The sequence below is a fragment of the Desmodus rotundus genome, chromosome 1, assembly GCF_022682495.2.
Source record: "Desmodus rotundus isolate HL8 chromosome 1, HLdesRot8A.1, whole genome shotgun sequence".
Taxonomy (NCBI): domain Eukaryota; kingdom Metazoa; phylum Chordata; class Mammalia; order Chiroptera; family Phyllostomidae; genus Desmodus; species Desmodus rotundus.
In genome coordinates this window covers 204,965,007-204,984,693 of record NC_071387.1, presented here as the reverse complement: position 1 = coordinate 204,984,693, position 19,687 = coordinate 204,965,007, and the positions used below count along the sequence as shown (strand labels likewise).

The 19,687-nt window shown below is 46.1% G+C and overlaps 1 protein-coding gene across 4 annotated transcripts in view; it reads right to left on the bottom strand.

The window, feature by feature from the left end:
• GHR (growth hormone receptor) overlaps nucleotides 1-19,687 on the bottom strand; it is a 212,852-nt gene that overhangs the window by 17,501 nt on the left and 175,664 nt on the right. For all 4 annotated transcript variants that reach the window (XM_045186428.3, XM_053914604.2, XM_045186429.3 and 1 more), the window contains 2 exons: nucleotides 9,520-9,649; nucleotides 2,966-3,150 (listed from right to left, as the gene is read on the bottom strand). In XM_045186428.3, coding sequence (XP_045042363.2) covers nucleotides 2,966-3,150; nucleotides 9,520-9,649 — 315 coding nt within the window. The remainder of the gene's footprint in view (nucleotides 1-2,965; nucleotides 3,151-9,519; nucleotides 9,650-19,687) is intronic.

Sequence of the window (19,687 nt, the reverse complement as noted above, 5' to 3'; positions counted from 1 at the left end):
TTCTGGCTGTAAAAACCAGTGGGGGTTGGGGTGGCAGAAGAAATGGCAGGATTCACAGAAGACTCCTCTTAAAGGGTCCACAAGTGACTTAGGACTTACACAGACCCACTGCTTCTGGGATTCAACACCAAGGCAATAGTGGGAAGGGCACCAGTGGCATATGGGCAGAAATTGAGGTGACTGGCATTAGGGAAAGTGCCAGGAGATGGCATCCTCCTGGGCAAAAGTCTAGAAGCCAGGCAGTCGCATTATCCCCTCTCTAAGCTCTCCCCCCGCACAGAGCCACAGAGCAGTGACGCAGGTTATCCTGCCCTGACAATTACCTAAGGCTCTGTCCTATACAACTTATAGGTATGATTTTCTATAATAGACCATGCTAAGACAGGGAATCAAAGCAGCTCTACCTAACACATAGAAGCAAACATAGGGAAGTTGCCAAAATGTGTAGACAAAGAAATATGGCCCAATGAAAGAACAGAACAGAACTCCATAAAAAGAACTAAGTGAAATGGAGATAAGCAACCTATCAGATGCAGAGTTTAAAACACTGGTTATCAGGATGCTCCAGGAACTCATTGGGTAGTTTAATAGCATAAAAAAGACCTAGGCAGAAACAAAGGTTACATTAAATGAAATAATGAAAAATCTACAGGGAACCCACTTTGGAGGGGATGAAGCCGAGAATCAAATAAAAAATTTGGAACACGAAGAAGAAAAAAGCATTCAATCAGAACAGCAAGAAGAAAAAAGAATTTACAAAAATGAGGATAGGCTAAGGAGCTTCTGGGACATCTTCACATTCACTAACATCCGAATCATAGGGGTACCAGAAGAAGAGGAAGAGCAAGAGACTGAAAACTTATTTGAAAAAATAATGAAAGAAAACTTCCCTAATTTGGTGAAAGAATTAGACATACAAGTCTTGGAAGCACAGAGCATCCCAAGCAAGATGGACCCAAAGAAGACCACACCAAAACACATCATAATTAAAATACCAAAGGTTAAAGATAAAGGGAGAATCTTAAAAGCAGCCAGAGGAAAGCAGAGAGTTACCTACAGAGAAGTTCCCATAAGACTGTCAGCTGATTTCTCAAAGGCAACTTTGCAGGCAAGAAGGGACTGGCAAGAAATATTCAAAGTGAAGAAAAGCAAGGACCTACAACCAAGATTACTCTATCCAGAAAAGCTATCATTTAAAGGGGAGATAAAGTCCTTCCCAGACAAGACAAAACTAAAGGAGTTCATCATCACCAAGGCATTATTATATGACATATTAAAGGGAATTATACAAGAAAAAGAAGATCAAAACTATGAACATTAAAATGGCAGTAAATTCACAACCATCAACAACTGAATCTAAAAAACAAACTAAGCAAACAAGCAGAACAGGAACAGAATCATAAATATGGAGATCATTTGGAGGGTTATCAGTTGGAAGGGGGAAGGGGAAAATGGGGAAAAAGGTACAGGGAATAAGAAGCATAATTGGTAGGCACAATATAGACAGAGGGATGTTAAGAACAGTATAGGAAATGGAGTAGCCAAAGAACTTTCATGCATGACCCATGGACATGAACTAAGGGGGAGATTGCTGGAGGGAATGGGAGTACTGGTTGGGGGGGGAAATATTGGGACAATTATAATAGTGTAATCTATAAAATATATTTTAAAAAAGAAATTGGAGTGATTTGTAAAATAGTTAAGCTACAAATGCCACATATTGACAGGAACAGCCCTCTTTTCTGGATTTGCTGCAATTATTTATTATTTATTGCTTGTTGCAATTACTTGTTAACACCTCTGACTCCCGACTTGAGTGTACCTTACTCTTTCTGCAGCCACCACACCCGGACACAGAGCAGAACAGTGCCTGGCTCATGGCAGGCACTCAGTGACAGCCTGGTACAGGTGTGGGGCTGGCAAGTGGCAGAGACAGGCTCAGAACATGGGTCTTGACCCAGCATTTTTACTACTGCCTGTTCCGCCACTCAGCAGCTATACCCATGGATGTCAGGATATCTCCACAGTCTCTCTCAACTAGGCGGGTGGGTTGTCCTTTGTAGTTGTTCAGTTTTCTGTCTTCACCCTCAAAGTTAGGCTATCAGATCTACTTGCTTCCGTCTGCAACTTCTAGCCCCTTTCTCTCGTTTCTTCCAGTTTGCTGATGCCTGGAAAACCACATACAAGCACAGCCCATCCGAGAGAAGCTCCAAGGAATTCCTCTTCGCAGCAACTGAGCCTTTGTGGATAGATGTGAGGAACCAATGCCAGCTACTCAGAGTCCTTCTTTGATTTTTTTCTATTTAGCTGTTTACACTATTACAGTTTAAACGTGAACATTCCAATTATAGCTGTTTGTTTTCCTTTGTTCCATTTCCCCTGTGTCCACATGTTGGGCAAGAGATATGTTTGGATCTTTCACTTAGTTCATTGAGCTGATTATCTCCAACATTTGTCTTGAGATTTTATAAACATGTCTTTGAACTGATTTGGGCTGTTTTGTAAATGTAAAATCCCAGAGTGATTGTGCTTTGTGATAAAGGAAACCTAAGCATTTATTAGAGCAACGGTAGAGATCAAGGCCAACATATTTCGGTAGTTAGGAGTATAATAATCACACCAAATAATTAGAAGAAAAGGAAACTTAGGGGCACCCTGAGTCTGCCCCTGCAGTGGCACTCGGGAACACAATCCAGTTTAAAGACCTCCTCCAGGAAGACCCCACCAAGCTCCCCGTCTTTTCTTTACAGCATTTACTGCCACGTTGGTTTTCCTTAAAGCCAACTCAGTTCCCCTTGCCCTTGGCCTCTTGTTCAGCAGCGGACCTCATGCCCCATCAAGTGACTTCCATCCACCCCTCAGGCACAATGACAAAGCCTTCGTAGTCGAATACACCTGGGCGTTGCAGACTTCCCACTTAGTTAATCTAAAGCCATGGCAAAGGAAACACAAACCTGTGATTTACCTATTTCCTCAACAGAGAAGCACTTCTGATCCACAGTCCCACCGTAGCTTATGAGCTTGATGCAATAGGGCGTCCAGATGGAGGTATAGGATGCGTTAAAGTAACAGCTGTTTTCTCCAGCAGTGACATAATCAGGGCATTCTTTCCATTCTTGAGTCCATTCTTGAGTCCATTCTTGAGTGTTCCTGAAAGGGAGGGTAAAAAAGGATGAACTCTTCCCAAAGCAGGCCATAGGTGGAGTCAGAGCGAGGGGCTTGGCGGTCAGAATCGATAAACTGAAACACAGACATTTATGAGCAAATGTTCCTGGGAAGTCTCACGTTTGTGGTCCCGTCAGGGTGTGCAGACCGAGCAGGGGCCGTCTGGTACTTCTGTCTACTGGAAAACCACCTGTTCACTGACTGCACATGACAGGCCAGCTCCTAAACCAAGTGACTCATTGGTAGGCACCCTGTTATCCACATTCTACAAATGAGGCCTAGGGAGGTTGAACAAGGTCTTTTGTTAAAAATGACAGACAGTCAACTCCCCAACTGTAGAGATTCCCAGAGAGTGATGAGTCTCTAGACTCAGGTGTTTCTCCAAGTCTCCGTGGGAGGAAGCAAGGCACGCTGCTGGTGTTGTCCAGGCTGAGCGATACTAACACACGGGTGGTCATGAGGTGGGAAATTGGTTACCACCCTGCTCTGAACCACCGTATGCCATGTCTACCTCCCCACGGTGTCCTGTACTTGGGGGAATTTTCCTCATGCCTCGAACTCCTCCCTATACTTCTGTTTTTTTCCTTAATTACATGTTGAGCCACGAGAACATTTCAAACATGTAGGACATCCCAGTGATATGTATGAAACATGAAATCCTAGCCTTTTCTTCCCGACCCCTGAAAGAGACAAAAGGCATGAACCCAGAAATTCAAAACTCTCACCAAACCCAGAAAGAATTTTTCTTTTCTATGTTGTAACTAGACATGGACACTTAATTATGGGATATAGAAAAACAAGGGGAAATAAACATGGGCTGAAGTGAATCAACATGCTCGCTTACAAGTTCCTTTTTTGGTTTTTCTACAAAGAACAAGTCTCTCTTTCCCTAGATCTTGGATCAGACAAAAACAAACAGGAAACAAAATGAACTCTGGCAGGTAGATGGACACATGGAGAACACGGAGCTCATCAGACCTACGGTGTGTCCCCAGTGACGTCCTACCCTAGTTATTCTTCTCTGCCCTGCTCTGCAGAATGTGTCGTCTGTGCAGGTGACATTGAACTACAGCAGGGTGTGTGCCAAATGGGAAGGAGATGCCAGGACGGCCACTGTGGAAGGAAGTCCGAGTTTAGGGGAAGGAAATTCCCTGGTCTGTTGCCATGGGGACCTGAACAAAAATGCAGAGCAATCAAGAGATCCATCACTCAGACTCAAGTTCAAGTCCCCGAGGCCCCCAACCCCTGAGCAGGAACAGAGCAAACACGTGACAGACTGTGACACAGCTGTGCCGAGTCCCATCTGCCTGACCGAGTGAGTGAATCCAGCAAGCCATCTCTGGGAACCCGCTCTGTGAGCACCGTGTAAGCAGTGTACCCAGCAGTAGCGCTGCGAAGACATGATAAATGGTAAGAAGATTCGGTCCCTACCTTCAGGCTAGGCAAAGACTCAGAAATTCTAATCTCAGTACTTTTTTGGTGTCCTGAATCATTCCACTGATGTCTAGGAAGCATTGATTACATGTACAACCCTGTGCTAGGCATTATGAAGGATTCACGTGTGTCTCAGGAATTACTCTGGACTTAGGGGTGTGATTGAAAAACTAGTATAAAGCAGTGTGGGTAAGTGCTTCCAGATGGTGCTCTTATGCTCCCGAAGAGTTCAGAAGAGGCCATGATTGTTCTGGTTGTTCATGGAAGGCTTCAAGGTGGAGGTGGTGTTTCTAGTGATCTTGAAGGATCGATGAGGTTTAATAGATGGCAATAGGGAAAGGCAAGGAAGGGACAGAGTGGCCAAAGGCACTGAGGTGAAGAAGTATGGGTATGAGTGTGGTGGGGGGAGCGGCAGGCAATGGGGTAATTGGGGAAGGCTTTCTCAAATTAGAATTACGACTTGGGTGGAGTCATTCCTTATTTGCTTATCATTCACTGGGCTATCTGCTTGAGGAGGGTTTATGAGTCAAGGAAATATAAAGCCAGGTAACCTGTGGCGGAGGAAACAGGCAGTGGGAATGACCCTGAGCAGGCCCAGGGGCCAGGGGCTGGCAGGCTGGATCGCTGGGGGAGGGGTGGGGCGGTGTAAGCTCCCTCTGGGGACTGTGGGAAAGGCAGGGACTGGGGGGAGACACACACGCCCTTCTTTCCAGCTGTTTCTCAGGAAGAAACTTGTGCAATATCGGGAGATCCTTGGGACAGCTGTTCATCAGCTGTTGGAAGAAGCTGGAACTCAAGTGGCAGAAACCCCAGGGTCCGAGACAGGGAAGTGTTGCTTAAATTCTGGCTAAGATTCTTAAAAGTTGCATACCCTTGGATGAGAGGAAGACCCCTCCCTGATGGGAAAACCGTGGGTAGAGGGGCGAAGCAAGGGTAAATTGTGTGTGTATCTCTCTCTGTGTATGTACATTTATAGTAGGAAAGCGGTTTTAAAATATTAGGAATAGGCAGGTCATTGAATACGCTTTATTTTATCTCGAGTTTCAAACTAAATAAGAGTGCATTACAGAGGATGGTTTAACAGGCTAGTCCAGGAAATGAGGTTTTCATTTAATAGTGGAGGGCATAGCACAGGTATTCAGCCTAGCTGATAGTGTTAAAGTTTGTATTAAAGTGTCCTAACAAGGCCGGCCAGTGCTTACCAGGTCTGGCTCTGTTCTAGAGAGGTTAGCTCTGTGTGTTTCTCAGTTTCTCAGTGTTGGCATGTCAGCACCCGGTCCCCCATGGGGCCTCCACAAAAGACCCTGTTTAGGTGATTCCAAACCCATTAGCTCCGAAGGACAAACGGCTGAAAGCTCTCATCTGACGCAGGAAGGACCTGGAAGAGCTACTATGTTCGGAACACAACTCCCAACCCCTCCCTCATTATTTTTTTTACATTTTAAGTAAACATTTAACATTTATTTATTAAATTTAGACAAAAAAACCAAATGGGCTCACGAAACAGATACTCTGTCTCCTGCCTTCACAGGGATGAGCCTCTACAAGATGCTCTCCCCTCTTATTCCCCAGGTGAGTGCTCTGGGTTACTCCCAGTCTGTCTTGTGAAACGGGAGTGAGGACTACTGAGAAGAGCAATAAAAATCAGAAGAAAGGGCAGAAGAAATGCTTTCCATCCAGAGGTAACCAATTGGAAAAAAAATAGAAATAAAACATCATTTATGTTTTAAGGGCAACTGTTTTCATTACGTGCAGATCATGTGTTTAAGGCTTAAAATGTATCCTTTTCCTTAAAAAAAGAAAACAAAGTAATAATGCCCTCTGTCCCTTCTAATTTCTCCCACCAGCTGGCATGGAAAAGAAACTTCCTTTTAAAAGGCCAGGATAACTTGTGGAGAGAGGTGAGTGGCGCGGGTAGCAGACATGGGGGATGCAGCCTTAGGGACTGCGTACACATGCACTTGCTTTGAAAACGAGGCATGCATTCGCAGGCAAGGAGCGGAGTTCACAGCATCTCTGACAGGCTCCTGGAACTGCCATTTGCTGTGCCTGTGATTTGCATTCATGCCGAGTCCCGTCCAAGTGGAGGCTGAAAGTGGCCCAGTCTGCAACATTGGGAGACAGAGACTGGTCCAAACGGGCTGCCCACCTCCAGCTCACCTGGCCGGGAGCAGTGCCAGCCAAGCACCTGGCTGCCTCTGGGTCTGTCCTGTTGACAGACAGCCAGATGTGCTGAGATGACCCTGGCCTTTCACCAAGGCCAGGCCCCTCCGCTGCTCTGCATCTGGATGAAATCATGTCACTGCTTTATTTGTGTGTCGGTGGGGTGGGATCACGATTCTGTGGTTTCAAGAGCTGCCCAGGAACCGAATTCTAAGAGACAGTGACAAGTCACAGAGTGCATGGGTATTGTCCTCTTTGTGTAAGTGCACAAGGCCAAGTCTAACACGTTTGCACACTACGTGGGGCCGTCTGGTCCTGATACGATACACGTAACCCCTTTGCTTTTGTGCTTCCCAGAGAAACTGGGTGGGGGGCTTATGCTATTTTGGCAGAGATATTCAAATTAATTATATCTTTTATAGAAAAAAACACAAAAGGTTGATTTTAGCCAATTTAGATTGGCACTGATCACAAGGTTGTACTTAGGGCGTTTGAGGAGGTGACAATTTTTCCCCCTGGGACCCCAAACTCCACTAGGGCTCAAAGTAATGACATCCTTTTGCATATGTCCCAGGTTTCCTTCCCACCTGGCCGCACTTCCAGTGGCATCTCTGTTGACACAGAGCCTGGGCTGGGACCAGGAATGCTGAAGGTCTGGGTTGTGCAGAGGAGGCTTGAAGGCCAAGGTCGGTGTCCCTGGTGCGTCAGGGTAAGAGACAAACGTGTATTTGTGATGACTTCACAGCTAGGGATTTATCTTTCTGCCCAGGTTTAAATTTGGTGGATACCAGGGGAGACAAAAACCTATTTTCTTAAAGTGGGCCCAGCTCCATGGTTGTTCTGGTTTTGGTTGCTCTGGTCATTAGCTGTGCCTGGGCCGGCATCCCCTTAGTTTTGACAGAGCTGGCTCTCAGGTGCCGAAGCCCAAGGTGAGGACTGAATCCACTAGTCCCGTTCTCCGTTTAATAGTCAATCAATAGAGACTCAAAAGTATTACCAAACATCTTCGCTTCCTGTCTGAAATACAAACCCGCTTTGTCTACTGACCCTACTTCTCCGCAGTGTCAGCACACACACACACACACAAAGTGCATTTGGTGTCCAACCAGCTCATCTTTGTGTGCCCTTTGGGGGACAGGCAAGAGGCCACTCTCACACCTGGAAGGCAGGTAAGGCCAGTCCTGGTGGCGAATTCCGAGTATATCTTATTTGCAAATCAAGCACCCAGCTCTGTATGAAAGATGTTCTTATAGGATATAAAGAATCGAAGTCAGTTTTGTAGCCCTGGAGTTTTACATCATACTTATTTTAAATTATTATTGTACTACCAATAATAAAAATAGGCAGTTACGATGGATTGTGTACTTACTATGTGCTAAGCACTACGCTAAGTGATTTTCATGTATTAGCTAATAAAATCCTCATTGGAGGCCACTAGGCAAGGTCTATTAGCTCCGTTTTGCAAAGGAGGCGGCTGAGTTGTGGACAGACTGGCTCATTTGCTCAGTGAGTGATGTCAGAGCCAGGCCCAAATGCAGGCTTGTTGGCCCTGAGCGTATGTCCTTCACTGCTTGCTGCATCTTCCGTCCCGCTCCTGCTCCTGTGTGGGGTGGACAGCGTCACCGGGGGACCGCTGAACACCACCAGCCTAGAAGAAAGGGTCCCCGCCAGCCCTGTATCTTGCTTAGGCCTTCCTTGGGGTTTGGGAAGAAAAGAGGAGATGATACAGTGTTTAAGCCCCAAATTTTAAAAAAGCACAAAGCTACAACACATAAGTAAAAACATGGAAATAATGGCAGGTGAAATAGGACTTGGGTGGTGATGATACTGAGATCTTTGCTTCACTCTCCTCCTGTTATATTGAAGGACAGCTGGTAAAAATGGATAGAAAAGTATTATAGTCCCTTATTGAATTATTTAATTCAACAGGAATGCAGTCTATTTTCTATGCAGAAACCAAACTGAGTCTTTTAAAACATACATCTTTTCAGAAAACTGCTATGACTTCCCACCACAGACTAAGGGAAATTCAAAGCCTAGGCCATGGGTGGCCTACAGGCCTGGCCTGGCTAGCTCTCCCACCCCTTCCCACAGCACTCTCCCCTGTGCCGCCCTGCACATCACGCTGGCTGCCTGCTTTCTGCAACCCGCCAAGTCGGCCTCAGGGCCTTTGCACTTGCACCTTCCCCAGACACCCTCGTGACCTCTCGCAGTTCACATTGTCTCTGCTCTGATGTACCACGGGAGAGAGGCCTCCTGCGACCTCCTCATGTAGAATATCACCAAACTCCCTGTACACACATTCATGCACACTCACCACATTTACACACTCACACACTCATGCATATTCACACACACATGTGCACTCAGACTTCCATGCACTGACTCTCGGACACTTTCATGCACACACATGTATTCACACCGAGTGCTGACATACTACCCTCTTTCTGGTTTAACTTTTCTTAATAAGCCATATAACCAGGTGATATTTTACTTTTTAATTTTTTAATGTCTGTCTTCCCTCATTGAAGATGATTCTCCATGAGACCAGGGACCTCATCTTTTTGTAATCACTGCTATACCTCGGTGCCTAAAATACTACCCAACAATAGCAAGGGCTTCTTTAATATTTTTTGAATGACTGACTGAATGAATGAATGAATCCATTTAGGCCATCAATTCCTACTGCTGCACGGGACTGAGCACGCCTCAGTCAGAAGGTCTAGGAGAACAAGGTCAGACAGGCAGGGGCCGCACCTTCGAATATAGAACAGCTGCGCGAGTCCTGGGCTCTCAAAGCCGCGATGGCCCCCGTCTGTCCAGTGGCATGAAAAAGTCTCTAGTTCGGGTGAACGGCACTTGGTGAATTTAGGCTTTCCAGAAGAATCTGCAGAATAAAGGGAAAAGGCAAGGCATGAGATCTGGAGGGAAACATATGGCCTTCATGAAACTCACATTTAAAGTGCCAGAGAAAAATCATTTGTTCTACAAATGCTGTTTTCCTAAATCACAGTTTCAGGGCTTGTGGCTGGCTGGTCAGTTATTTCTCCACCAGCCCTTGATTCCAGGGACAAAGCGTTTTTGTCTTGATCTCAAACATTATTCCTTAGGGACTGTTTAAGGAAGGAGAGCTGGGGGTGAGGATTTGGGAGCAGGTCGTTTATCTGGAAGGTGACCCCAGGACCTAGAAATGAGGGATAGGGGTTGGGGAAGGGGAGGGAGAACAGTAAATAACGGGTGTGCTGTTCAGCTGGTTATCACCATGACCCTCTGTGGCCCAGCCCCACAGAAGCCCCTCTGAGGTCCTGTGTAGAGTATTCCTTATCTACCAACTCCCATCACCCACTGGCTGAGGGATGCCCTGGAGGTAGGTATTAACGCCCATGAACTTCTAGGCTGCACCTGCACATGGGCTAAGTCCTCACCTGACTTCTGAGAAACCGAGGTGGGCATCAGAAGTGTGCCCGGCCAGGTGCAATGGTGACAACTGCCCAGCACGGATGGCTGTGTGGGCATCAGGTGGCTCACAGGGATGTGACGTGAGGACCACGGCACCCACAACAGGGCCTCTTCTCTTTTTATAGATTTTTAAATAAAAAGCCACTTATGTTTGCATCCTTTTAAAATATTCAGCCAGTAAACTCATTAAATAGATGTTGACGCTAACAAGGATGCGTATATATGCGTCGATTCTATTTGAGAAGGGGGAAATGCCTCCTATCGGTTACCGCATCAGCCCAGCTCTCTGCATCCCTGATTTCTGCAGCTGTGGACGTGCAGGAGACAAGTCTGGGGCAAAACCAATTTGTGTGTGTCAATTTCATCCATGGCTACTTTGGTAAAGGTCATGTTCTTTCCTTTTTTTTTTTTTTTACTCCTTATCTGATTAGTCTTCAGTTCAACTGTAAACTTAATATATTTGTTTTCTGACCTAAAACTTTCATTCTTGGGCACTAGGGAGGCTCTCAAACTCAAAGTGTCTTTATAAATACTTCCAAACTTAATTTAAAAATAGTATACAAACAAACACTTAAAAATTCGTGACTCCAAGTTCCGGGTACATATCTGGTGTTCTGAAGCAAAACATGGCTGTTTCTCCTCTGTCAACAAACTCCTAAGGAATGTCATGTTATAAGTGTTCTAAACAAATCCATCATTCAGCCATCCACTCAGCCAACACTTACTAAAACTTCTGTATTGTGCCAGGTCAGTTCTGAGAACAGTGCAGGAAGTGAGCCGGATGCTGTCCTAGTCCTGGGGGAGATTCCGTTACAGTGGGGGCTGAGGGAGGTGGGATCCCAAGCGGGGCCACCGAGATGACCAAGCTGGGGAATGGGCCTCTCTTCCTTCCACCAACAGCCAGACTGACGCAGAGAAGCAGCTCAGGCTTGGGAAGCGTGTCCTGGTGTTCGACACTGACTACCCTGCATTGTCTCCCCACAAGACACACATCTGCTGGACACCCTGGGCTGCAGATAGGTCCTTTGCCCTGGGAGCATGTATTGAGGGTGGCAGAATTATTTTCTTAATAAAACTCCGTGGTCATACTGTTGCAGAAATATTCCTCCTTGTCTATGAACCAAGACATGTATAACAGTTCGGGGCATGATGGAAGCTGCCTTGGTACCAGGGGCAGACCGGCAGCCCAGTCTGGGTGGTCAGCGTGGAGGGACGCCTCCCAGAACCCTCCGGGCGGGAGCTTGTGTGCGATCTTACAGATGGGAAATCGTGTGTCCTTCATTAGGCAGCACCAATCATGTGCAGAGGACCTGGAGCAGTTCCTTTTTTAAATTAGCTGCAGCACTGAAAATGCTGTTTTTTGGTTCTTCCAGAAAATCACTGATTAGGAAAACATTTAAACCACAACTATTTTAATGCCTGCAGGTTTGAGGAGAGAGAATGTCACATGCTAATGGTTCTTTCCCACAGAAGGTAAGAAAAGAAAGTGCTCAGAGGGGAAGGGGTCGGGGGGCTGGGTGACAAGGTGAAGGGACTGAGAAGCACAGATTGGCAGTTACAGAGCAGTCACGGATGTAAAGCACAGCCTGGGAAACACAGTCAATGCTATTGTGGTAACTCGCTGAGGTGCCAGGTGGGGACTGGAAGTATCGGGGGTACCCTTTCTCAAGTATGTGACTCAAGTCTAACCTCTATGCTGTACACCTGAAACGAATACAAAATAACACTGAATGTCAACGGTAATTGCAAAATAAAATTAAAAGAAAGAAAAAGAGAAAGCACACCGCATTATAAATTGAGAGATTTGTGTGGTAGTCTTGGCTCTGACCCTCTTTGGCCTCGGTCTTCCAGAAGCCACTGGTTAGCACGGAAGGAAGAAGAGGAGCTGTTGAAGAGGGAGGGGAAGGTGGGAGGAAAGGCTGATCTTCTCCAGAGCCCCGATGGAGCGTGGGGGCACCAGCAGCCACCTGCCCCCAGAGGGAAGACTCTTGGACCACCATTTGTCAGCAGCCCTGCGCACCTGCGGTCCCCCCATGTGGGGGAGGGGCTTGAAGGGAAAACCTCGCCCTCGGACCAGAGAGTGACTCAATGCCAGCAGCTGAGCATTTCCTTTTGAGCTGAGCAGCAGTGGACAAACGATGAGGAAAGGAAGAAAACAAAACAATAACTCTTAACATGACTAAGAATTACATCTTGTAAAGACATCCTAGGAAAAACAATGTTATAGAATACATGAACTCAAAACATGACTTTAATCCCAGACAAGGAGAGAACGGGTAAGTCCAGACAAGAATATGAGGTGATAGGTGTGTGAAAATGAAAGGGGGACTTTTGGGGGCATCTGGGTTCTGCTAAGGAATCTGTGATTGCAGCCAGGAGCTCAGGGGTCGGTCTGGAAGAGCAGCCACACAGGCTCAGTCACCCCCCAGTCAAGTGGCTACTGCGAACGCAAGCCGAAGTGAGGAAATACTTGCTGCCCGTGGAAAGGGCTCCCCTATGTCCTGAAGACCACACAGGCACACGGGCCCCAGCCCAGGGGGCAGAATCCGCTCTGTGCCTTCCACAAACGGTGAACAAGAGACGGTGATCTTGGCAGTCAGTCCCCTTCGCCTGCTCAGGCTTCGCGTGAAAACCCTGGGTGACTGAGTAGCCGCAGTGCATCAGGGAGTGAAAAACACCTTTGTACGTAGCCCCTGTGATTGGGTAAAGCAACAGTACGGAACAGAACAGTCCTGATCATGGAAGGTTTGGTGGGAGAAAACGTGAAAACGTAAGTCTGCTGTGATGGAAAGAGGTCACTGCACTCCGCAGAGCTGATTTTCCGGGTCCCCTTCTCAGGCAAAGATGAGATGGAAGGAGGAGAATAAGGCAGCAATAGCAGCTAAGACTTCTGGAGGGTCTGACCATGTGCCAGGCGCTGTCCACAGAGTATACATATTAACTCCTTTAACTCGCACAACTACGGAATGAGGCAGGTACTGTTATTCTCCCCACTGTAGAGATGAGAATGCTGAGGGACAGAAGGAAAATAACTTGCCCGAGGTCACCAGGGTACAAAGAGGCAGAGCACTGACGCCAACCGGGCAGCCTGCTTCCGAGTCTCCTCTCAGCACCTGCACTAGCGCTCGCGAAGAAACCACAACCCAGTGTGCATGTGCTCATTTATGTGATATATCTAAAAATAAAATATCTCAAAATGTACTGATCTTAATGCCCGCAGTGAACGGTGATCTATTCTATTTCAGTTTGTAAGTGATGCTGCTCACAACCCGGTAAATGGATTTGCTGATGGGTCACCATGTTCGGTTTGAAAAACATTGCCCGCAAAGCTCCCCTGCCTGTCAGAAAGCTGAAGATTGTACACGCAATACCCTCAACACAAGGCAGGAACACTTCACGTGCCTGGCACAGATTACGAGATGATCAATAGCACTGTGTTTCCCAGGTAGCCGAAACTCACCCTTGAAACTATTTTTTGCAAAATACACTTTATGATTTTTTAAATCATTAAAAAAGTCTGTCAAATGTCATACAACCTTTTTAATGGCCCTGCATAGGGATCAGGGATTGTTATGCAGAGTTACGTGGAAGCGTGTGTAGGGCTGTTGGGGGAGGCCGGCCTCTTCTAGCCCCTACACTAAGCAGCTCCTCTGCTTTGCTGGTGATATTCACACTCTCACCTCAGCTTCATTTGACTCACACATAGTCCCTTCCCTGGAATGACACAATTTATTAAAAATAATAACAGTCCTTCATCTTGAGAGTCACCTTGACAACTGATGAGTGACTGGGAAATAACCTGGGAACACTGGGTAGTGACCGAGAGCACAGATTCTGGAACCAGACTCCTGGTCCCAACCCCGCCTCCGTCACTCACAATCTGTGTAACCTTGGCCAACACATGTGACCTCTTCAGTTTCCTTACCTATAAAACGGGGACAATAATAGTACCTCACAGGGTTACTGGGAAGAGTGAGTGACCCAGTCATAGATGCAAAGCTCTCAGAGCAGTGCCTCGTGTGAGGAAGCATTAGAGAAATGTTTGCTGTTATTGCCATCCTCACAGCCGGCTGTGATGGTGAATGAATGATTTATTAACTGTCTTAGCTTAGGAAGTGCAATTGAGGGAGACGGCCAAATCCATCCTCATCCCCCATGTTTACAATGGTAAGTCCGCCAGTGCTGGCTGGACCATCTGAAGTGCAGGAGGTGGGACCCTGCCAGCCATGGCCCTCACTATGCAGAGAGACTCTCTGTGGCTGTGCTGCAGATGGTCACAGCCATCAATGGCTAAGTTTGAGACAACCAGGGGGTGCTGCTCTCTCCTATGTATCGGTGTTAAAATGTAAAGAATACCAAGCAAAGGTCTTTCCCGTGGTTCCTGAGAGATAATTAGAGAAAAACACCGCAAGTCTATGAAGAAGGGCACACAGGAAGAGACTGAGTAACTCGGGCAGACACCACGCCCTGTGAGGTTCTCTGGAACATTCATAAGGCTGCTTGATGCTGTCTGATCCCCTGGCACTCTGGCATCGCAGCAGAAGCTGTACAGGCCTCATGGCCTTGACCCTTTCCCGAAAAAGCACGCCAAGTGGGAAGAGCACTGAGCTGGAATCTGAGTTCTGGTTCTCTCCCTAATAGTCCATCCAACCCATTCCACCCAGAGTGAAGAAAGCTAACATAAAAATCCAAATCCCCCATCTCCTCTCCTCCGTGTCTATCCAAACATTTTTTCCACTCAACAAAGAAAAACACCTTCTATGTTTTAGTCCTTTTGATTTTTTAAAAGAGACTTTCACACCTCACATTCCATGTTTCCATGAACCAAGAAGCCTTTGTGCAGCACCTGTTAGGGGTAAGACACTTTTGGGTGCCGTGGGAATTACAGAAACCACGTAACAGGGGACGCTCCCTTTGAGGAGCTGTCATCTAGTCCAGCAGATGACACACGTGCACTTGAGAGGCCGCGAACAGCGGCAAGCAGTTCACTTAAAGGTAATTGCTTTAGGAAATCGGAAGAGGTAGTGATTCAAGAGCTGAGGGTGGAGAGACAGAGGAAGGTTTCACGGAGGAGTGAAGACAGGTGATGAACTTGACCTGGTTTCCTGCGATGGAAAAATGCTGATGATCACTCATCACACGCCCCCTGCACCACATCTGTTCCCCAGGCGAGGCTCACTCACCCTCAGAGCCTGCTGACTCAGAATGTGTATCCTAACAGGATCGTAGGTGATCCTGACCTGCAGTGAAAGGCTCTTTCTCACTGGACCAGGCGCCCTCAGCTCCCGGTGCACGTTAGAGTCTCCCGGGGAGGTGGGACCGACTACAGTATGTCCAGGAGACGTCATTTAATTAGACTGGACAATGCCTTACACAGTGCTATATGTTAATTATATCTTTAAAAAGTAACACGATTCTCAACATATTGAGTAAAAAAAAAAAAGACTGCAGTGATGCCTGGGACTTTTTAAAATGCCCTAGGGGACTCTAGTATGCAACAGGGTTAAGGATCACTGAATTAGAACAATGAGCTCCTGTTAGATTAGGACAATGATTCCTTAAGCACACAGCGCATTGAAAGGCCCCACAAATGCCGAGTCCTGTGAAAAACAAACCAAATGAGGATTAGCCAGGTGCAGCAGCATGCGCTGGATCTGGGGGTGGGGGGTGGGGGGTGGTGCTGGGGAGGATGGTCCAACCCCATACAGTGAGGGTGTTGAGTGTGTCTGTATTGGTTCTGGGGGAAGCAGTGTGGTGGGCAGCACTGGCCCCTCTGGCGGGTGATCTTCCTGGGGTCTCCCAGCCTTAACTCTCACTTGTGTGGAGCAGAAACATAGGTTCACAGCTGCATTTCAGGGGTTCTAAAGTTGCAGGTTCAAGCGTAGTGGCGGTGAGAGCGCGGCTGCCTTCTTGGCGGGAGTCATGGCAGTTAGTGTGAGATTCTTCCCTGTAAATCCTGGGAGCAGGGCCAGCCCCGAGCCCCAGGATGGCCCTGCGTCAGTCGCCACAGCAGATCCGTCGTGGCTGCCTCTGTGGGAAACCAGCAGCTTCTCCACAGAACACTCCTGCTGGTCCCAGTCTTTGCTCTCCTGCTGGCAAGTCTCCAAAGCCCTCAGGGTTCTCCATTTATTCGCTCTTTCTGGAGCTCACTGTTGTTGTTGTTTTGGGTTTTTTGGTTTCTTTAGATCCAGACTGAAGAGTCACATGTTTATTTAAATTTTTTTTTATTGTTGTTCAGTTATAATTGTCCCCACTCCCCCCCATTACTCTCCTCTCCCCTACCCATCTCCCACCACCCACATTCAATCCCCCCTCTGTTGTCTTTGTCCATGGGTCCTTTATAGACATTCCTTGACTTGACCTTCCTCTTCTTTCCCCCCTTACCCGCTTCCCCTCTCCCCTCTGGTCACTGTCAGTTTGTTCTTTGTTTCCATGTTGGAGCTCGTTGTTGGAGGGATCTGTGTATTTTGCAGAGATGCTTCTTGAGCTTTAACGTGCCGCACAGCACCACCTAGGATCTTGCTAAAATGCGCATTCAGTAGGCAGAGCCTGAGATTTTGCACTTTCCATGAGCTCCGGGTGGTGCTGCCCCTGCCTCTGGTGCCTGTGTCCCGAGGGGCAGGAATTTAGGTCTGTTGTGGGATGACGTGGCCCCAAGCCTCCCGTGTCTACGAAGCACTTGAAGTGGGGCTAGTGCGAGCAAAGAACTGAGTGTTTCATCTGTTCCATTTTCATTAGTTTAAATTCAGATTTATCAGTGAAAACAGTGCAGATATGTTCCCTTACGTGTACCCTCACACATCGTTTCAGGAGGTCTACGCTTCACATTACTGAAAACTTAGTGTCCCCACGGAGAAGTGCTGTAAATGCAAAATGCCCACTGGATTTTGAAGAGTTAAAAAAAGGAATGTAAAAAATCTTATTAATAATGTTTTATTAGATTGATTACATGTTGAAATGGCAATATTTTGGATATATTGGGCTAAGACAGATGTATTACAATGAATTTTACCTGTTTTTTTATTTTGTAACATAGGTACTAGAACATTTTAAATTGCCAGAGCACATATGTAGAGCACATTAAATATCTATTTGACAGAGTTGGCCTATTTATTTTTTTATTACATTTATGGGGGTGACATTGGTTAATATGGCCATATAGGTGTCCGGTGTACATTTCTATGATATATGATCTGTATATTACATTGTGTGCCCACCACCCAAAGTGAAATCATCTTCCATCACCATATATGTGGTCCCTTTTACCCTATACCACCCCTCCGCCCCCTTTCCCTCTGGTAACCACCATACTGTTGCCTGTGTCTATGAGTTTCAGTTTTATATCTCAGAGAAAAGTGAAATCATATGGTTCTTAGCTTCTTCTGATTTATTTTGCTTAGCATAATAGTCTCATTTATGTAAAGGAAGTAGGAAAAGCAGCCTAATTATCAGAACCATACACATTCCCTAAACAACAATGCCAGGTCCCCTCATGAAAATGAGAAACTAACAACAGTCCTTGCCTCCATGCATTTTTCAGTCTGGTAGAAAAATAAGATTTACACAGATGAAATGAAACATTTTGGGATAAACTGGAGTAGCTACACAGAAATGTATAAGGAAAAGGAAGACAAGTATCAGTTACACCAGACCTAGAATACTTGATCAAGAAGTTCCAATATGAAATGCAGAGACAAAACACAACGGAAATGCAGCTTAGGAAGTTGATCATTTATAGCAGGTAACATACTTCTAAATTTTCCATTGTGAGTTAAGAGAAGAAGTTAAATGCATATTGGTGAGTGTCCACTTATCCATTGGTGGACAACATTCCACTGGAGAACTCTCAAGAAAAAAGAGAAAAAATCATGGTCTACATTTGCCTCTCCCACACCCAACTCAGAATTTCTGTTCACTTATAACCATAACCAAAAGGGAGATAAACACATAGAGTTAGAGAAGCAACATTTATTTCAGACATAAAAGAGGATTCTGGGAATATGACTTTGGCAATTTCAAAGAGGAAATAGTTTACCATATTTTGCCATGTATAATGTGGACCCATGCTTTTGTGTGTATTATACATGGGATCCCCATTATTGTAACCATGGTATGTAATCATTATACCCATGTATAATGCTCATCCTTATTTTTCCCTTAAAAAAAGTGCAAATTATACATGGCAAAATACAGTATATGAAGTCATACACTCTTAGACCTGGAAGAGACCTTGCTAGTCACCTAGGATCACCATTTCATTTTACAGGTGAAGAAAATTATGTCTAAAGAGGAGAAGCAAATTGCCCAACACAGCTGATAAGAAGAAGCTAGCAATGTGTTCTGCTGTCTCCATAAAGTGAAATCATCATTGCTAACCTTGGATGACCTGTTGATTATTATGTATTTACTTCAGATCTACCAACCTCTAAGGCCCCACCAAATTTCCAAATATCATGTTTATAGGGTGAACCAAACTTGATCCTGATCCCTAGACTCTATGACAGTATGAAGGCCATGTTCAGGGTCCCAGTGGTAAGCGAAGCAGGTCTCTGATTAGGCATTTCAAAAACTTACAACAAACCAACCTGAAGAACTATTTTGAGTGGCAGCATTCAACCATATAATGAATTCAGAATTCTGTGCATAGTCAACCTACTTATTACACTAGATGGCAGCAAATAGGTATCTAGGTATATGGTCCACTAACTAGGAAATTGAAAACAAAATGAAACCACACAGGTTGTCTGTGAGTTTGCCTGAATAAAGTGAGTATTTCCACGAGTATGAAGTTTTTGCATGCTCTCAAAGATTCTTGAAGAAGTCTTGGTCATTCTTACACGTTTTTATTGAGTTTCCTCCCTAGGCAGAGCAGGGTGCTAGAACTGGTGGTGGACTGCTGCAGTGTTGGGCTGTACAACGGCTGACTCTTGGGCAGGCAGAGCAACACTTTGTGTCTTTCCAGAACCTTTCTCCTGGCCATCGGAGGCTGCGTGATAAGCAGAGGATGGGGGACGCGCAGTTGTGAAAAGACAAGTCCAGGAGGAGACGGTGCAGCATAGGGCGTCAGGACCCACAGGATGGAAAGCACTGTTAACAGGAATAGGCTGTGAACACTGGCAACAGAGGCATTTGAAACTAAGATTAGAGGCTCCAGGACCATCGACGGGACCTACCGTTATCTAGGGTACTGTCTTCAAAACGGACCTCGCGAGATGATCCATTGGGGAATGAAAAGGGAGCACTTATTTCTATGTGTTGGCTCTCTCAACTAGGAAAGAAATGGAGGTTTACTTAATACTTAATACTGAACTTGTCGAGTCACATGGAACCTTCACTCGGCCTGTGTATCAGAACCACATTCACATTTGGGAGCGGAGGGATTCTGCAGGGAGAGTCAGGGAACACAGTTTTGAGGGGTAGTTAGTAGTATTGTACCTTCACTTGTCTCTTCACTTGCACGTTAGAG